Source organism: Pterocles gutturalis, unplaced genomic scaffold, assembly GCF_000699245.1.
Source record: "Pterocles gutturalis isolate BGI_N339 unplaced genomic scaffold, ASM69924v1 scaffold22263, whole genome shotgun sequence".
Taxonomy (NCBI): domain Eukaryota; kingdom Metazoa; phylum Chordata; class Aves; order Pterocliformes; family Pteroclidae; genus Pterocles; species Pterocles gutturalis.
Window position 1 is genome coordinate 54,200 of NW_010123644.1, and position 17,803 is coordinate 72,002.

The following is a 17,803-nucleotide window of genomic DNA, read 5'->3' on the forward strand; positions in this document are numbered from 1 at the left end:
CAGAACAGCTTTCTCATTTTTGCAAAAATAATGATCTTTTATGCCCTGCGCAAAACCATGAAAACTTTTTTTTTTTTCCACAAGGGATGAATTTTCCTAAAATTTCACTGTGATATGCTATCACACAGTTAATAATAGAAATGAAGACACCTTTCTGTATACAAAATTAAAAAATAATCACAAAAAGAGTAGAAAATATAACTCCTAAGGGAAAATGGATGTAGTAGGTGTCTTGGAAAATAATAAATTATGCTCATTGTATAGCCGATGGATTATTTTTTTTTAAAGAAAATAAAGACCCTGAGTTTTGCTGTTAACAATCCACCATGCTTAATTTTTACTCCCCTCCCTTATAACACATTGTGATACCTACCATGTAGAAACAAAACCACTAAAGTAGGACTGGAACTTGGAGACCAATTTAACTATTCTCAGTTAAACATGGCCTCTGACAGAAATAAAACATATTAGCAAAGTGATTACTAGAAGTTTACATTCTGATTTTCCTGTATAAACAAAATTACTCAATTCCCAGGACTGCAAACATTTAAATGATTCCCCTACTGAAAGTCAATGTTTACATTTCCTAAAATACTAGAGCATATTAACTTCCTGCATGCAATTTTCTAGATCTAGATAGCATACAAGAATATATCATCAATTTTTTAATACTGCTTGTAAAAGAAGAGTCTCACACTGCTAGAAGATTTAGCAGGACTGCTTTAATTATGTATTTTTTCTTCCTTTGACCGACAGACTTGCATTCATTAGCTGCTTCTTCCTGCTTTTGTATCCCCATTATTCCCATTTAACTGTGAAATATCTCAATAGATCAGCGCTTTTTCAAGCGACTGAAGTTAGCACTTACCTGCTGGATACCGTACGTCCAGCCTTGCCTTATACGGTCCCTTGCCCACACATTATGAGCATTCTCTGCTAGTTTATCCACCATAGCTTCTTGAGAGGGCGTCAGTTTGATAAAACTCAGATCCATGGGAGCAGGCTTATATCCGCTCAACAACTGGTAGCTGTCAAAAACCATAGAACTTGCAGTTAATTTTCAGTAAGAAAAAATTAATAGAAATAACAAAGGAAACAAGTGATATGTATGCAACATATGTATATAAATAATCTGTCTTTGAACATAAAGAATAATAATGCACTAATGTTTGATTTTGTTTCAAGCTAATTGCATCGTGATGGAATGATGTAGCTGGTAATGAAAGCTACCCAAAATGGTCAGAACTAAAAATGTTTTTAAAGTACTTTGGTACTTTCACACATTCAAAAGAGTAGATTAAGTTGTTGCATATCTAAATACTTATATGAACACTATTATTGTTACCTCTGAGCACTTTACAATACTTATTAAATTCTATCTACCACCTACAATAACAAGAAAATATATTCTTCCTATTACATATAGGGATGTGAGAGACAGCCATTCAAATGGCTTATTCAAAATCACATATGAAATCCATCTAATAAAAAATACCTTAACTATCCTTCAAATCACAGGAGCAAATATTTAAAATTGAAGCATGACTTCAGAAGAGAGAGACAGCTTCCTTGCTATTTTCAGCACTCCTGAGAATGAAGTGTTGTTTCATTTCTATGAAGTTGTGCCCATCCAAATTAATTATAGTAATCTCCCACTTATGACCAAACCTTCTTCAATAAAGGACGTAATGCCTTGTGATGTTGCAGCACATCAGGACTTACTAAACTTACAGTGAAAACCTACAACACTATGCAGCATCAGCATGGTGGCAGACGTTGCCTCCCTTACCTGAGTGGATGAGGGAACACACAGGGGAAGGGGAGAAGGAAGAGCAAAGCAGTGGGCAGACAGGGGCTGTCCTGGGTATCCGTGCCCAGGTGCTAGCGGGACAGCCTCTGCAAGGAGAGGCCGGAGATGCCCCGTGCCAGACACAGCCGGTTCCCAAAAGGGACCCACCACAGGGCACAGCTGAGCCTCTCAGCCATGCTGGTGGCACCTCTGGGAAAACATTTTTAAGAAAGGGCAAAATGCTGCACAGGCAGAGAGGAGTGTGGAAAAAAGTGCGAAAAACAGCCTTACACAAAGCAAGGTCAGAGGAGTCTGGGAGGGGAGCAGGGGGCAGAGGTGCTTCAGCTGCCAGAGCTGTTGCTTCCCCACAGCCCCAGGAGACCAGCCCCGAGCTGGTGGACGTGTCCCGAATGTCCCTGAGTACTTCTCCTTGAACGGACAAAACAAAGAGCTATTCTGGTCATAACGAAAGGGGTTTATGGAAAATAAACAACAACATTCTCTCACTGAAATTATACGTGCTGGGATGTTTAAAGAGTGGATAGTTTAAATTAATTGTCTAATTATTTTCCAACAACTTTGTAATTTTCTTGTATTTTCTTTGTTTGGACTGACAGAGAAATACAGAAAAAGAAACAGGTTTTATCCCCATTTATATTCTAAAATATTCAAACACTCTACAAATCTTAATTAATTCTCATCTGTGATAGCTATTCCAAAACCCATTTGAACAAATTATTGGTTGAAAACAATAATTGAAAACAAGCAAGTGATTAAGGGGGATTATCATCTATAAACATGAGGTTGGATCATCCTTCGAAATTACCACATCAAAAAAAAAAAAGTTTAAAAACAACGATTCAAGAATATCAATCCAATATCAACCATTCATATAGTTACCAACCAGCAAATCTCTATTACAGCACTAAGGAAGCAGCGGCAGATGTGCAGCTATCTCCCTCGCACCAGCTGACTGCCCTCATGGTTACCTCTCCTCAAGGAGCTGTGAAGTCACCTCAGGGAGATAAGTAAAACCAGTCGGTAAGGGAACGGAATTAACGCCTTTGTCAGGCTGGCAATTATTGCATGCTTTCCTGTCACACTCACCTACACAAGTGTTATGTTGTGTATATAAAAGCTTCGATAGCCACAGCTATTTCGATATAAGAGCAGGGTCAAAAGACCAGGGCTCTGAAAGGGTGCTCGTGATTTTGTCACAGAGGATGTGTACACCTTATCAAGATGCAAATGACTACTCATCAAGGATAAGTATCAATGGATCCTTAGGAGAATTTAAATAGCATACTGTGTGTACAAATTCATGCTGGAGAATTGTCTTTAGCTGTAGACCAATGTTATTAATCTAACAGGTAGCTAAAATCCATCTCCTGCCCAGTCATCTGCTCATTAGTATCTTACTGGTCTTACCATGTGACTTTTCCCCTTGTGATTTTATACATATTATAATCCTCCTTTATCCCACTGAATTTTTTACCAGTTTAGGCAAACTTATAAACCATGGGCTCAAATGTATGTTGGGCTGTAGGTCTGTCATATGCTTATCACCAATTACAGTTCCATTACTTTCAACTGTGTTAAAGTTGCCAAATTCTTCATTCCTAAACTGGGGGACACACTGGTGTTAAGGAAGAAGCCAGGGCACTTTGGCTGGGCCAAAGAGTGGAGTGCCACTCTACCATATAGCAGCCTGACCCCAGTCCTACCAATGCTGTTGCCATTGAAACATTCAGGAAAAAGTCAGGTGGCTGTACCAGTTCTCTCCACTCTGAGTCACCAGATGACCATCCTAGGACTTTCAAAAGTGTTACCTTTAAATATTTGCAGCACAGCAAAATACATTGACAAGTTTGCTGTAAAAGTTCTTTATCAAGTTTCTGAAGCACACTCCAGATATAAAAGAACTATGTAACAATGGATGCCATACATTTCAATGAATCACAGACAACCTAAACTTTGTCTACACATCTGATCATAAACACCTAAAAGAAAAGGTGTAGATTAAGGTGTGTGTAAATTCTCGAAAATTCATATGCATACATGCATACCCAAGTGCCAATAAAACTAGCAATATTTTTAAAATACAGTTCACTTAACTCACACTGCCTAACAAAAGAGGCATTTGAATTTCAACTTACTTTTTTGGAAGTTTCATTTTTTTCACTTTTTCTTCAGCGTGTTCATCAGCAATTCCAACATGGCAGCCTAATGCCAGCAGGGTTCTAGAACACAGAAATCAGAGACAAATTACTGCCAAAGTTTCTATTTTCCAAGTTGCTGCTGGGTTTATAAATGGCACTATACCGCAAATGAGACCTATGGGAAAGACAACAGTATAATACAAAAAGATCAACACCAGCCTTTCTGTATAAGCTTTCTGATAGTGTGAAGAAAATGCCACAAGATGTTCCTAAAAATTTTAGTAAATATATGACTGGACTTGCTCCAAAACGGAGCTATCATACAGTCTGTTTCATCTGTATGAGGCATCAGCTGGAAGATTCCCTGCCCTTGAAATATATATTTAAGCTTTGTATACACTTATTCATACTGCGTTATACAAAAATCTTTTTATTTTGTTATTTACTTCAAAGCTGATGAAAGGAGAAAAGGCAGGGAACGTCACTTGTTATCCTTAGAATGTGTCTTCTTTACAAAGACAGGCTGTTATACAGAGATTTTAATTGGATCTGGATTTTGTCAGGACATGCTACTGAAGAGAGGACTGACAGCAGAATGCATGATAAGCATTGGGCCAAAACGGCCATCTTAATGCCCAGTATGGATTTTGCACGTCAATCCACTACAGAGAAAAGGATTGTCAAGCTAGACACTGTGTGCCACGTACCACTGGGCTTCTACCACAGAGCCACTGACCCAGGCAGCCCATTCTGGCCTTACTCTGCAAGACCTAGCTGTTTTCAGGAAACAAACACTCTCTACATAACCTTACAACAGGGTCAACACTATTAATCGAGTTTCTGATTACTCCAGACCTCTTCCTGTCCTTACAGTCACACTATCCAGCAGTATAAATCTTAAGTCTCATTCATCTCCAGGATTTGATCTCTAACACAACAATTATTCGTTCCTGCACTTAACATTCAATACTGAGTTACCAAGTCTTAGTTTCTTTAGCCCAGGTGCATTACTAAACCATTGACATAGAAATGAAAAGAAAACCTGGACAAAAGTCAGAGACCACTTTGGAGTCAGATCAGAAGTTTCTCAAAATCTGAGGGTGACATCCATATCTTTGATTGAAACTCATTACATGGAAGAAATCACAATTGTAAACCTTGGACTCCATTCCCAATTTTCTTGAGCTGGAAAGAAAGCTGGTAAATAAGGGTTTTGTTTGTTCTTGTCTTCAGCTAAAACAATATTTTCTAGTCTTGCTTTAACTATATTTACTGCTCTTAAACTGAATACGGAAAAAAGAGCATAAATATTGCTCTAGCAGTATTTCTCTCGGCAGATGGATCATGTGTTTCAAGGAGGTTTTTACATCAAATTTTTAGTTCCAGCTACATAAGTAAATCCTACTGTTATGGTCTGAGAACCCTGATTTAAAATTCAATGGTAAAATCAGATACAAGGAAACATGCAGTGGCTACCACCTGCAAAACATGCTATCTGCTAAGAATATTCCATGCAGCTAAATTTCAATTGGCATAAATCGTACCTGATTTCTATGCAGCTATTACCAGCAAAAGTAAGAGAATATATCTAACAGTGGAAAGCAGTACACAGGAGCTAACCCCTGGTAACCCTCATTTTCTTCTAATGTAAGACAGGAATTTGAACCCTGCATTACCTCCACCCAGACACAGAAAATTCAAATAAGAGAGCCACTGCAGGGTAAAAAGGCATACCATACTGATAGAACCTTAAAGACCCCTAAAGCCCTTCAAAACTAAACAAGAAAACTAAAAGTAGCTGAATGCAGCCTTCAGCGTAATATTGATACACATAATTATCATACATAACTGCGTAAATAGGTAGAAATAGGAAAGACAGCCACAAAATAGTAAGTATAAAAAAATACAAGATCAAACTGCAAAATACACATTTGAACATACAGAAACAGTATGAGCAAGCATATTTTAATCCTATGACATTTTCAGAGGTAACTCATCCCTGAATCTTGACGTTTCATATAGTATATCACTTTTATAGTTCATAAAAATACTCAGCCATACTGAAAAATATACAGAGATCCTAATATATTAAAAAGAAATGTTGTGTTAGACAATATGACTCTGAACTTCCTCGGTTTCTGCCCCTCTCCTCTAGTAGAGCTAGCAACAGAAAAAATAGGAAAAGGCCAAAAAAAAAAAAAAAAAAAAACAATTACAGTAAGAGTTATCCTTGACGTCTTGCAACTACTTCAAGTATGCAGTATGTAGTTTGATGCAAATTGTAAACAACATAGCATACAACTGACTAGAAGTTTTAAAAGAATATTTTCTTTCCCTCTTCCCCATTCTCCTCCATTGAGGTTGACTGCTAATAGACTAGAAACAGCTAGTAAAGAACTAGTCAAAGTAGCTTACAATTTATGTCATCACAGTATGGCTCATCAGCTTCACAAAAGAGACCCCTCTCCCGGCTAGCTTCCCCTTATATCCCGGGCATGACGTCAGCATGGTATCGAATATCCGGCTATGCCCAACTCCCAGCTTCTGTGAAGAATTAACCCTATCCCAGCTGGACCCAGGACACTCATCTAGAATGGGTTAGTGCACAAGAGACACTCATATTCTAGTCCCTGAACAATAGATGGTCTACACGACAAATACAACATCATGTTGCAAAATTAGAACTGTATCCTTCAGAAAGCAAGGACTAATACAAGAACGAAATGAAGACTGAGCTCAGTAAGCATACAAATTTTGAAATCCATAGAAAAACTGAATGCTTTATGTTTTGAATATGATCTATTTAACGAAAAGTCACTCTCTAGAGTAAGTAATAAAATTACTAAAATAAAAGTAGCCCATAATTTATACATTCATGAAACCAAATTATTTTTTGTTTTGTAAGGGATAGACTTCGAAAAGCACTGGGTCCTGAACCAATAAACATGTAAAGATAAATAGAATCTGTTTAACATTTAGTGAAACATTAGGAGTGTGCATTTAATTCCGAGTATGATTTTTATGATGCCTGGGTCATGTTATATAGAGAATTCTAGCACAAGATCCAACTATAGCAAAAGTTACTTACATCATCTTTTGTTAGTTTAATAAAATGAAAACAAAGAAGCTATTCTGGATTCTTAGCACATTGTTGCACTGTTGGGAGTCTCAAAAGCTTTCCTTGAAATTCTAATATCTAGCTGAAGACAAATATGAACTTATTTTCTTTCCTCCAATAGAGTTCCATTTATCTCCGAATGATTTATCTCTAAATAATGCCAAAATATCCATCCATAAACTGTTTAACACTCAGGGTCATAAATATATTTTTCATCCAGTAATTTACTTTCTGTGGGAATGGCGGATCAGTAAATAGTGCAGAGAAGCTGACCAGAGAAGGACATTACGAGAAATTCTAGGAGGAGTGTTCTGCTTAGCTTTCTACTATGAGGACATAAAGTCCTTACATTACCAGTGTAAACACTATATTGCACTATCAGTTAACATGGCAATTTTTTTAATAATATAGTACAAATATTCCCAGAAATGTACTATCACATGCAGATACTCATCCTTTGTTTATCCTCTGAACAGGAAAAATTAACTGTAACATAACAAGATAACATGAAAAAAAATATATACTTCAATGGATTGCAAATAGGAGTGACTGGAGAACCACATACACCACTGGGCATTTATCACTCAGAAATACTTTAACATGTTGGCTACATGCAATGCTACATATGGAAGAAATTCCTTACAGTAATAGATTTTCAATGCATTCGCAGCAAAGTAAGAACTCACACCTGCTTGACTGACAAAGTTGAGGTGAGGAACTGTATCTCTGCGAGACAGAGAACTAGGTTACTTGAACGAACGTGTTAACATTCGACTGAAATTTTCCAGCATTCCAACTGCAGAGCTTCCACAACACTGACCCATCCAAATATTCATCCACAAGAGGACGGAATGCCTAACTACTGTTCTGTGGCAATATGCACAGATGACACAGAAATAGCAGGAAGGGGTCCTGAACCAAGGCTCGTCATTAGTCAAGTCCAAAAAATGTCTATTGATTGTCAAAGTCTACTTTATTAATAAAGAAAATTAAAGGCAATTAAACTAAATTGAATTAAACCAAACAAGATGAAAACTGCCTGGTTTTCATTTCATAATCAGCATTACCACAATAACTGTAAAATTCCATAGATATTAAAAAGACAACTATCAAAGCCATTTTCAATGCCAAATACATCGTCACTCATTAACGTATCTCACTCTCTCATTTTCATATTATTACTCTCACCTACACATCAAATTGTAATTCACATGTCAAATTATAATTCTGGAAACTCCTTAGGAAACTCTCACTATATGTTTCAAAAGTTCGAGCAACTTACTTCAGTGTTTCAAGTGACATTTGCAAGTTATAATTTCTTTCCTGCTCTGGCAATTTTGAGAACTCCACTAAGCATGGATGTTGTCTTTTGTTGTCATCTCTAACCTGAAAAGACAGTAAACAAATAAGCTTAATGTGTCCTAGGAACTAGAAGAAATTTAAAAACAGTCCAAAACACAAAGTCCTTAAAGGTGATCCTGTCAGAATTACTCAAACCAAACAACACTTCAAACAGAAAAGCATTCTATATTCTCAGTGCATGATCGTTCTGTTCAAGTAAGGCAGAATTTGCATTTTCAAATAAACTTCAGATTTGCAGATCTCAAGAGGAATAAATGCTAATTTGTATATTTCATTATACAGATGTTCACAATAAATATGCAAAGTTCAAGAAAAGTGCAATCTGTTATGTTTTGACATACAGCCATAAAATAACAACTCATCTTCAGCACCATGTTTGAAAAATTATGCATCCAGTTTGCATAAATGTTGATATGAATAGTACTGAAGTCCATAGCCTATAAAAGTAACGATATAAAGAATAAATCTATCCTATCTCTTAATTCAAAAAATGTTTGTTTCTTAAATATGTCCAGTAGTATATGAGCAGAATGCAACTTTTCAGCAGTCACAAATGATTGGAACATTAATTTACCTTTACTGTAGTGACAGCAGAATCATGAAGACTGTAATTTAGAAAATCCTGCATTTTATAAACTTAAAAATTTGATCAAAAATATTTTAAACCTGCACTACTTCTATACAGTTTTAGTCAATACTGGCCATAACTAGGAACGGCAACCTGAGAGGCTGGGATAACTGAGCATTCTACTGCTCTGTGCTCTGCATCTTTATCATGCTAGAGCTCAGTCAACAAAATCTACAAAGATTATGTCTTGCTAGAAGGCTTGGTAAGAAACATTAGTTTGCAAATATTAGCTAAAAGATCCCAATGACAGTGTTAACGTTTGCTAAGCTGAGACTACATCTTTACCTATATATTAAAACACTTTTGTCACCATCTTTCATGGACCATAAACTCAGCATTTACATTAAACTTAAAGCTGCAAAGTGAACTTTATTGACAAATAACATTATTGACAACTTTTGATGAATCAGGTAATTTTTCTGGCAAATAGAATGTTAACAGTTGAAGTTAAGAAGTCTAACAGTCATACTTTTTCCAAATTGATCTCTACTTATTTGGTGAATACAGGATGGCTTTTAAATTATTTTAGCTGAAAAAAGACCAATGTAGGAATTCTCAGTGACGTGGTACCATTGAACTGGGTACAATCTGTTCTCAACAGCCTGATTTGTTGTTCCTACACAGAAACAGAATTGATGTTTAAAAAGGATAAGAAAATCAGTAGCATATAAATTGGCCTGAAATTTTTGACTTCCAGAAAAATAATCAATCACACTTAAATGAATTGCTTGCCCTGCATACTGCATCAAATAAAAGAGCTTTTCTTTGAGTATTTTAAAGTGAATGTCTTAAAATTACATCTAGCATCATGGCAATAAATCCATATGCAGTACCCAAGATTACACTTAAATAAAATCATTGGGACACAAACATTGTGTGTGAGAGCCAGGGAAGGAAAAACAGTCATCTGCCAACTGTTACCTATTTATAAATTTTCTCTAATTTCAAGTCCTGAATGTTAATTATACATGAGTACCCACAGAGTGAATATGAACATGGATCACTGATAACTGCAATTTATTTTTAATTTATCATGTTCTTTTTTTGCCAGTTCTTTGTTTTTCTATAACAATAACTAAACCGTACACTACTACTCAATCTCGTTTCTTTAATCTTGTTAAAAACATCTCACATTTCTCTATAACATTTCTGAGTAACATTTCTGCATTTTGATCTAAGCAAATAACAAACAAATTGAACAGGAGTCATTTGTTTATGTTTTGGATTGAAAAATATTTACAGTCTCCAGGGGATATTTATCTTCATTTGATGGGGTTAATGTTCTTTGGACAGGCAGTACAAGCAATTCACCTTTCAAACAACTTGGTCAAAATAATTTGCAGCTAAAATGAGAAATATCTTTTAGCAGACACTGAAAATGTTCATTTGCAGATTTCTTCAAAATTCAGTTATAGTCTCCAATAAGAAGGACTATTTTAGATCTTTGTACAGCTAATTTAAATCTTGAGCATCAGGTGTTTTCCTCAGAATTCCAATGTTAATTGAATTTCCCCTAGTGACACACTTTTCACTCTACAGCTACAATGTATAATACTTCTATCATAGAGTCAAGATATTTTGTAGGTTGCCTTCCCACCTCACTTTTTTTTTTTTCTTCCGAGCACAGTATAAAAATCTACCGCCTTGCAAATACACTATATAAGTGGCAAAAATCATTACACCTACCAATTCTTAATTTTTGTGTCTGGTTTTATACAGTGATGCTTAAGAGAAACAAAGATATGCAGATGTATCTGATCATTTCAAATTGGACATCTAAATACCACCCATATTCAAACTTATGAAGAAGCAACTTAACAAAAGTCTTTAATTTTGCCACATTAGCTGGTTATTTTACTTTGTTTCATGTATAAAATGCAGTACTGATATTACATGCAATACTATGTATCACTCTGGTGATACTACACACAGATCTGATGAAACAGGTACATAGCGGGGAATATGAAATACAACCTGCAGCAGATTTTTTGAATAGTCTGGAGAGACATTTAAATCTACCAATTCTCTGTCTTTTAGCCTTCAAACTTTTTGGCTTGGTGAAAAAAACCACCACTTTTTCAGAAAAGCTAGCTACTATACATAATGCACCTTGCTCTGAATTAAAAAGACCAAATTTAACTAAGATTAGTTATGTGTGCATCTAAACCAGCTAATTTCTGTTTCATGCCTTCACTCAGTACTCAGTAACTGCAGTACATCAATAACTAGAATTGTTAACAGCGGCTTAAACTGATGAAATCATCTGTGAGAAACCAATATGATAAAGGAATCAGCCTCCTGAAGTTGATCACCATATACTTTGCCACATTCCCAAAGTAAGCACATCCAAGCATAGAATACTAAAGCTAGAGAGAGAAAGCTGAATACTTTAAAAGATTTAGCACCTGGTTTCATTCTGAACATAACTACATTTATTGCTGCTTAACTGGCTACTTACTATATATTGTTTAAATTAAAATAGTGTTCAGCTGTACAATAAGATTCTTGATGGCAAGTAATGGTACACTAAAAGTTCCTGCAGACTTCTTCACAGCTGGTCTGATTATACGACAATTAAATGTTTTGACACATTAATTTAGCTGAGGCTTTGTGTTTGATTTGTTGGGGAAAAAAACAACAACATCTAGAGATCTTCTCTGTTAATGAAATATTTTTAAATACTGCAGTATGCTACACCAAATATAACATCTATGCCTAGTTACATTAAATCTGTAGTCTGAACTCCTCAGAAGACCAAAATCTTTTTAACAAAAATAGAATGCATGTGTTTCTATATATGCATACATGTTTTTTTCACTAACATATAGTATCGACTGCATGTTTCTGTACACTCGTCACAGCAATAGTTCTTCATAAACAACACCATTTAGGATCCAAGTAACTAGCTCATATGCTTTTTTATGATTGATTAAAAAAAAAAAAATCTAATCAACAAAATAGACGGCATTTTGCATCAAAGCCAGAAGCCACATATTTTTTTCTGTCAAGCTCCATGAAAAGCAGATGATTGATTAAAAAAAAAAAACTAATCAACAAAATAGACTGCATTTTGTATCAAAGCCAGAAGCCACATATTTTTTTTCTGTCAAGCTCCATGAAAAGCAGGAAAAAGATAAGAAAAGAGCTATGTGGAGCACTCAACAGAGACATGAGCCTGAAGAAGTGGAGAGAAGGAAGAAGAAAAGCAGATTTAACAGGTTTTCCTATGAGCAATGTTTATTTTTAATGAAAGATAAGTTTGGGACTTTTGAAAGAGTTATGTTAGCCAGTAGATGTGAAGAGAACCAAGAATAACTGCTTTTATTGGCTTCCTCCACCAAGGAACTAAACTTCTTGTCCCAAGAACAAACAGAAGGTGAACACTCACTATGTGCTTTCTGTGCCAGCAGTTAGACTGGCTGAAAATTTCAGCACCAAACAGCTTTAATAACAGAATTTTGGTTCAGAAATAAACAAACACTGTTGGTTTCCACCTGCTTCTGGTGGAAAGGAATTTTGGAGGGATGAAAAAAAAACATGCAGTCCCATTAGTACACTGAAAGCAATGTGCCAAATACTACTATGTAATTAACAGAAAATTAAGTTGGAAGGTACATACTGGTCCATACTGCCAGCCAAGTTCAATCTTATTCATAACCCAAAGTTCATGGATGTTCTCTGCTAATTTTTCTCTAATCCTTTCAAGGTGAGGAGGCAAAACAATCTAAAGAGAGAAGAGAGAAAGAGGCTGTTACAATTAAGTTGCTTGACAGTGCCACCCAAACTTTCATTATAAACTTTGTAAAAAACAGATTACTCAACTAAACCTAAATTATCACTCAGTTCTTACTGACTAAAGCAAGCAAGAATTCTTAGCTCAACAGAAATACTTTAACCTATGCACTTATAAGTTCCAGAGATGGACCAGCAATGGGAAGCAGTTTTAAATCCAACACCTCCAAATGGCATGGAAGACATTCCTGTCAACTGGCTAGAAACTACTCAAACCAATACTATTTCTCAGCTTTAAAAATGCTAAAAATCTCAACCAAGGTAATGCGGCAAAAAAACACTTCAGACAAATACAAACATTTGAGAACTGAACCCCATTAAAAAAAAAAAAAAAAAAAGATGACAATGACAGGTGACAAGTAAAATCAGGACAGCACATCACTCTACCTCCAAAATTTGAAATCAAGTCTGCTTTACTTCAAAAACCAGAGACCTCAAATATACAGTGCTGTGAATCACGATAATGTTGCCCTAATGGCTGGTGTTACAGAACAATAACTACACGACACCTGCAGAATGCTGTATTTAGCGCATAATGGCAACTATCAGGTTTGGGTTTTTTAATGATTTTTTTTCAGGAATGAGTTCCAAAATATGGTAAAATCTGAGCACATAGTTTACAAAAAATTGTGTCATCTCAAACTCTGGCCAAGGGTGTAATGAACTCTCGCTATCTGTGGTCAGATATGGAGTTCTTCGGTATCAAAGAATTATTGCTCTTTGAAACTATGTAAAAAGAAAAAACGAAAACTATAACTTCAATGTATGTCATTTACTGCCCAGAGTGAGTCAAATGCCACTCTCAGTACTCTGCAAGTCCAGTAAAAAAGCCTAAATTGGTCCAAAAGTCTTATCATAACACAAAGTCTTCAGTACTTCAACAGTCAGAAAAACGTCTTGTACAGAATAAGAAGTTCAAGTATTTTTTGCTGACTCTAATACTAATGATAAAAGATTCTTTATTATAAAGTTTGTGAACTATGTGAAATTTCTAGTGAGCAGTAGAAGGACTTTACACACCATTTTCCAACTTCTTGCAATGGAACATACCAGCCAAATCCCAAGTTTGAGACAAGCTCCAAATTCAATCAAACGTGAAATAACATAGGACTATAACATGTGTGTTTAAAAATTAAAATGCAATCTTTCCATTTCCATACCTGGGTAGTATCTACAGGAACTGGAGTGAAAGCTGCTTGTGACAAAGAGACAGTGGGACCCAGAAGGTCTCTTGTATAGCTACGATCCTGCTTGTACTCCCGGCTATGCTCCACTTTCAGCTTCTCTTTCGGTAGGACAGCTTCAAAGCAAGGGGCATACCCAGGTGGAGGAAGGAACTTGAACTCTCCATGGCGACCTCCAAGCAAGAAACGCACCCTGTGAACATCAGAGTTGCTTTAGATAACTGAGATACCTGTGGTGTCAAACATAATCAGTTTGTAAGCCTAACAACTATTGAATGTTATTTTTTTAAAAGAAGAAAAAAAACCACAATGTTGCAGATTATTTGCATTGTTTACAGTTCAACCTTCTCTAACTAGTGCTCGAGTTTATGAACTCAGGTGCAAAAGACATGGGGAAAATAAACAATTCTTTCTTTCAGTTAATTTCCACTTCCATAAAGTATTCTAAATCATGAGACTAAAAGAGAAGACACAGAATTTACTTAGGACGCCTAGGAAGTAAGCAGCAGCTTTTCAAGTCTCAGAAGGCAGAGATTATAACCCAGAGTAATCAATCAACCGCCTCTGAACTCTCTGTTGAGGAGTTCTCCATTCTCTCTCATGTGAGAAATGAGCCTGAAAACTCTGTAGAATGTGGTTCTTTCTTTATTAAATCCTTGGGACACAAAACAAAAACTCCTATATTTTCTTCCCTAAAATACATACTTGTCATATTAGTAGAAACCTAGGGGAAAGCATACTTTTGTTCATTACAAAATGGTGAATTTGTTATGGTCTTTTGTTACTGAAAAATCCAATGAATGAGGTGATCATGATGTAGCAATGACATAATATTGCAAAATCTTCCCAGAACATTGCCATTCAGAAGGAATCAAAAAACATCCCAAAACCTAGCCTTACATCAGAATAATTTTGTTTCTTTTCTATTTACTGAGTATCTTATAAGTTTTCTGTCAATGCTATACCACAACACTCTGCAAATATTTCTCTCATGACGGAGATAAAGCACGCAGGTTAACAGTTTTGCATTTCATAGCAAGCATATCTATAGTCTCATCGCATTGTATCTCCTGTATCATTCAAAGCAAAGTCTAAAGAAATGCATATTGTATCTGGAATGAGAGGCTGGTATGTCCACTGTGTGATAGCTCTTAGCTTCTGTAGTATTCACCACAATCTTTGAATGATCCCTCACAGGGCATTGCTCTGTCTCCAACAGAAATCAGCTTTCAGCCTTTACCTTTGCCAGTCCTGCTAAGGCTGGTCTCTCGGCTGGAACATCACACAATGTTTTTTAATGTTATAGTCTCAAACTACCTAATAAATGGAAGCAGAAGTCTGGCACCTCAAGTGTGACTTGAAATTTTATAGAAAACCAGTGCAGCAACCAGAACACAGATTGCCTGAATTCGTATTAACTCATCCAAAAAAAAGTATACCACCACCATTTCTTGAGGTAAGTGCAGATAAGGCATCTTCAAATAATAGTTATGACCTCATAAGAAGTGAGTTAGTAGGGCAGATATATTTTTAATATCAAAGACTGATGTTTTTCTTCCTATTTATATAAAATGCTGTCCCAGAGTGAATGTGTAGCAATGTATCAACTAAGAAATCATAAAGAAGCTGCTTCTAATGTTTGTCTGCAAACCACCTGAATACACTGGTGTGCTGAAAAACAACAGATGCACCATCTCTTCAGGACTCCTTTAGCTCTCACTATCCAAGACCTGGATCTGTGCCAAAGAAGCAGATGTCAAAAAGGGAAATGAAAGCAAAGACAGCCAGGGAAATATTCAGCATATTCACATTCACAGGAAAAAAAAAAAACAGAATGGGGAAAAAACCAAAACAAACCACTACACGGGATGCTAACTTTATTCCTGCAGAGAAGCTGACAACTGGGAAGAAGAGGCCATCTATGTTGAAATTCTCAAACATTCCTTGAACTGGCTGACCATTTATCCGGAAAGAGATGCTGGGGGCACTCAGGTCCAAACAGCAGCTAATAACATCGTCAGTTCTCAACAGATGTTGGTTTGGAGAATTTACTGTTCGTGCTACACAACCTATGGAAGTAAAGGAGACACATTTAGCAAAATTTCTGAAAATCAGACAGGTTTTCACAGCAGCCTAAAAAGAGAGAAAGAAATCACAGCAATAGAGCACAAACACATTAACACACAAATATCTAATCTATAACATCCAAGACTCAATTTTAAGCTTGCAATATAGTAAATAGAAGCACGCAGTCGTATCTACAAAGATATTTTAATCATAAATAATACTATTATATTACATTTAATGTAAGTGAAAATAATTACTGATCCCCATAGAAGCAGTCAAAACCAAGAAAATTAAATTTTATTCCTTACAGTAGCAGAAGTACGAATTGAAAAACCACCATTTCTATCTAATATGAAACTAGCATACTTTACTAAAGAATGTTTCATTATTCAAGACAAGGACAAGTATCGGACTTTAAATTTTTTAGGAAAAGAAAGATACTTCCTGTTATTAAGGGCCACATCACGGTACCCCTGGAAACTTGTATAAGATGATGCTACTCAATTTCATAATCAAACTGCAAACCAGCATTTTTTCTGGCATATACAAGGAATTTTTTCCCCCAAGGAAAAATAAAAAGCACCACTTCCAGTACTTTACATATGGAAAATTGCTTCCTGATCCTGCCACATAATCCGCAGACTGTAGGACAGTGCTCTTGTGCAATCTGTCTCTCTTGTCTGCTAAGGAGCTTTAGGAAACTTGCTCATATCTTCATAGTGGCAAGAATTGGCAATCCAGTGAGCCTAACCCAGTTTCCAGTCAGTTCTACAGTTCATCACTGCCCAATAATATCTCAAAATCAAATGAAAAAACTTTTCCTCAACAAGGTGAAGCCACAGGAGAAACTCTCTTCAAGAAGTTTAGGACTGTCCACGTGTAGGACTACCCACTGCAAATGATATCTAGGAATCTTTTCACAGACGTTAAATTATGTGAAAAAGTTTAAGAGAACGAGCTTGCTTCCTTATTGTTCTGATTTTGTTGAGATAACCTAGTCTGAAAAGAGAATAAGATATTTGCAGAATCAAAACTAAATACAAGTACTTCAGATACTCAGTTCAGCTTCCTTTAACACTAGAATTTGCATATAGAAATTACTATTAATGAATACATCTAAGCTGCGCCAATAACATTTTAAAGATGAATACCTGACCAACATACCATACAGAAGGTAGGAATATGATTCATTAAGTCTTGCAATAAACAGTCAGTCTCAACGTATATACAAAAACATCACTACAGAAAAATATCTGGTTTAAAAATGTATGGCAAAAAATCTTCTTCATCTCTAAGTATTCCTAAAATTCTAAACTAAAGATATAAATTAAAAATTTGTTTAAAAAAAAAAAAAAAAGAGAAAAAGAAAAGTCCTGTGAATTCAATCTCTCAGGCTATTCTTACACTATCACAGAGGAATTAAAAATATACACAACTGTTTGTCAGACTTCATTTCTCGCACCTTTTAAGTTTTAAATAAAATCTTTATAGATACTACCAAAAAAAAAACCCCAAAAATAATTTCCAGGCTGAAAAATAAAAATAAATTATTATTCTATCCACGTTACTTTGTATAAAACTAGTTTTTCAATATGCAATGTCAACTTAAAACATTCTGATACAGGGTACTGTTTCTGTATGTTCCTAGTGTCAACTGCAATGTTCTAGTATTTTTAAAAAAAAACACAAAAAACAAACAAAAAA

General features: G+C 35.7%; 1 protein-coding gene across 1 annotated transcript in view; it reads right to left on the bottom strand.

Moving 5' to 3' along the window:
* The window catches only part of LOC104465080 (ryanodine receptor 2), a gene marked incomplete at both ends in the record, with an annotated part of 69,677 nt that extends 53,576 nt beyond the window's left edge, over positions 1 to 16,101 (bottom strand). The window contains 6 exons of the mRNA XM_010077990.1: positions 869 to 1,028; positions 3,946 to 4,029; positions 8,349 to 8,452; positions 12,676 to 12,780; positions 14,009 to 14,225; positions 15,909 to 16,101. Of these exons, the coding sequence (XP_010076292.1) occupies positions 869 to 1,028; positions 3,946 to 4,029; positions 8,349 to 8,452; positions 12,676 to 12,780; positions 14,009 to 14,225; positions 15,909 to 16,101 (863 nt within the window). The remainder of the gene's footprint in view (positions 1 to 868; positions 1,029 to 3,945; positions 4,030 to 8,348; positions 8,453 to 12,675; positions 12,781 to 14,008; positions 14,226 to 15,908) is intronic.
* Positions 16,102 to 17,803: the final 1,702 nt, after the last annotated feature.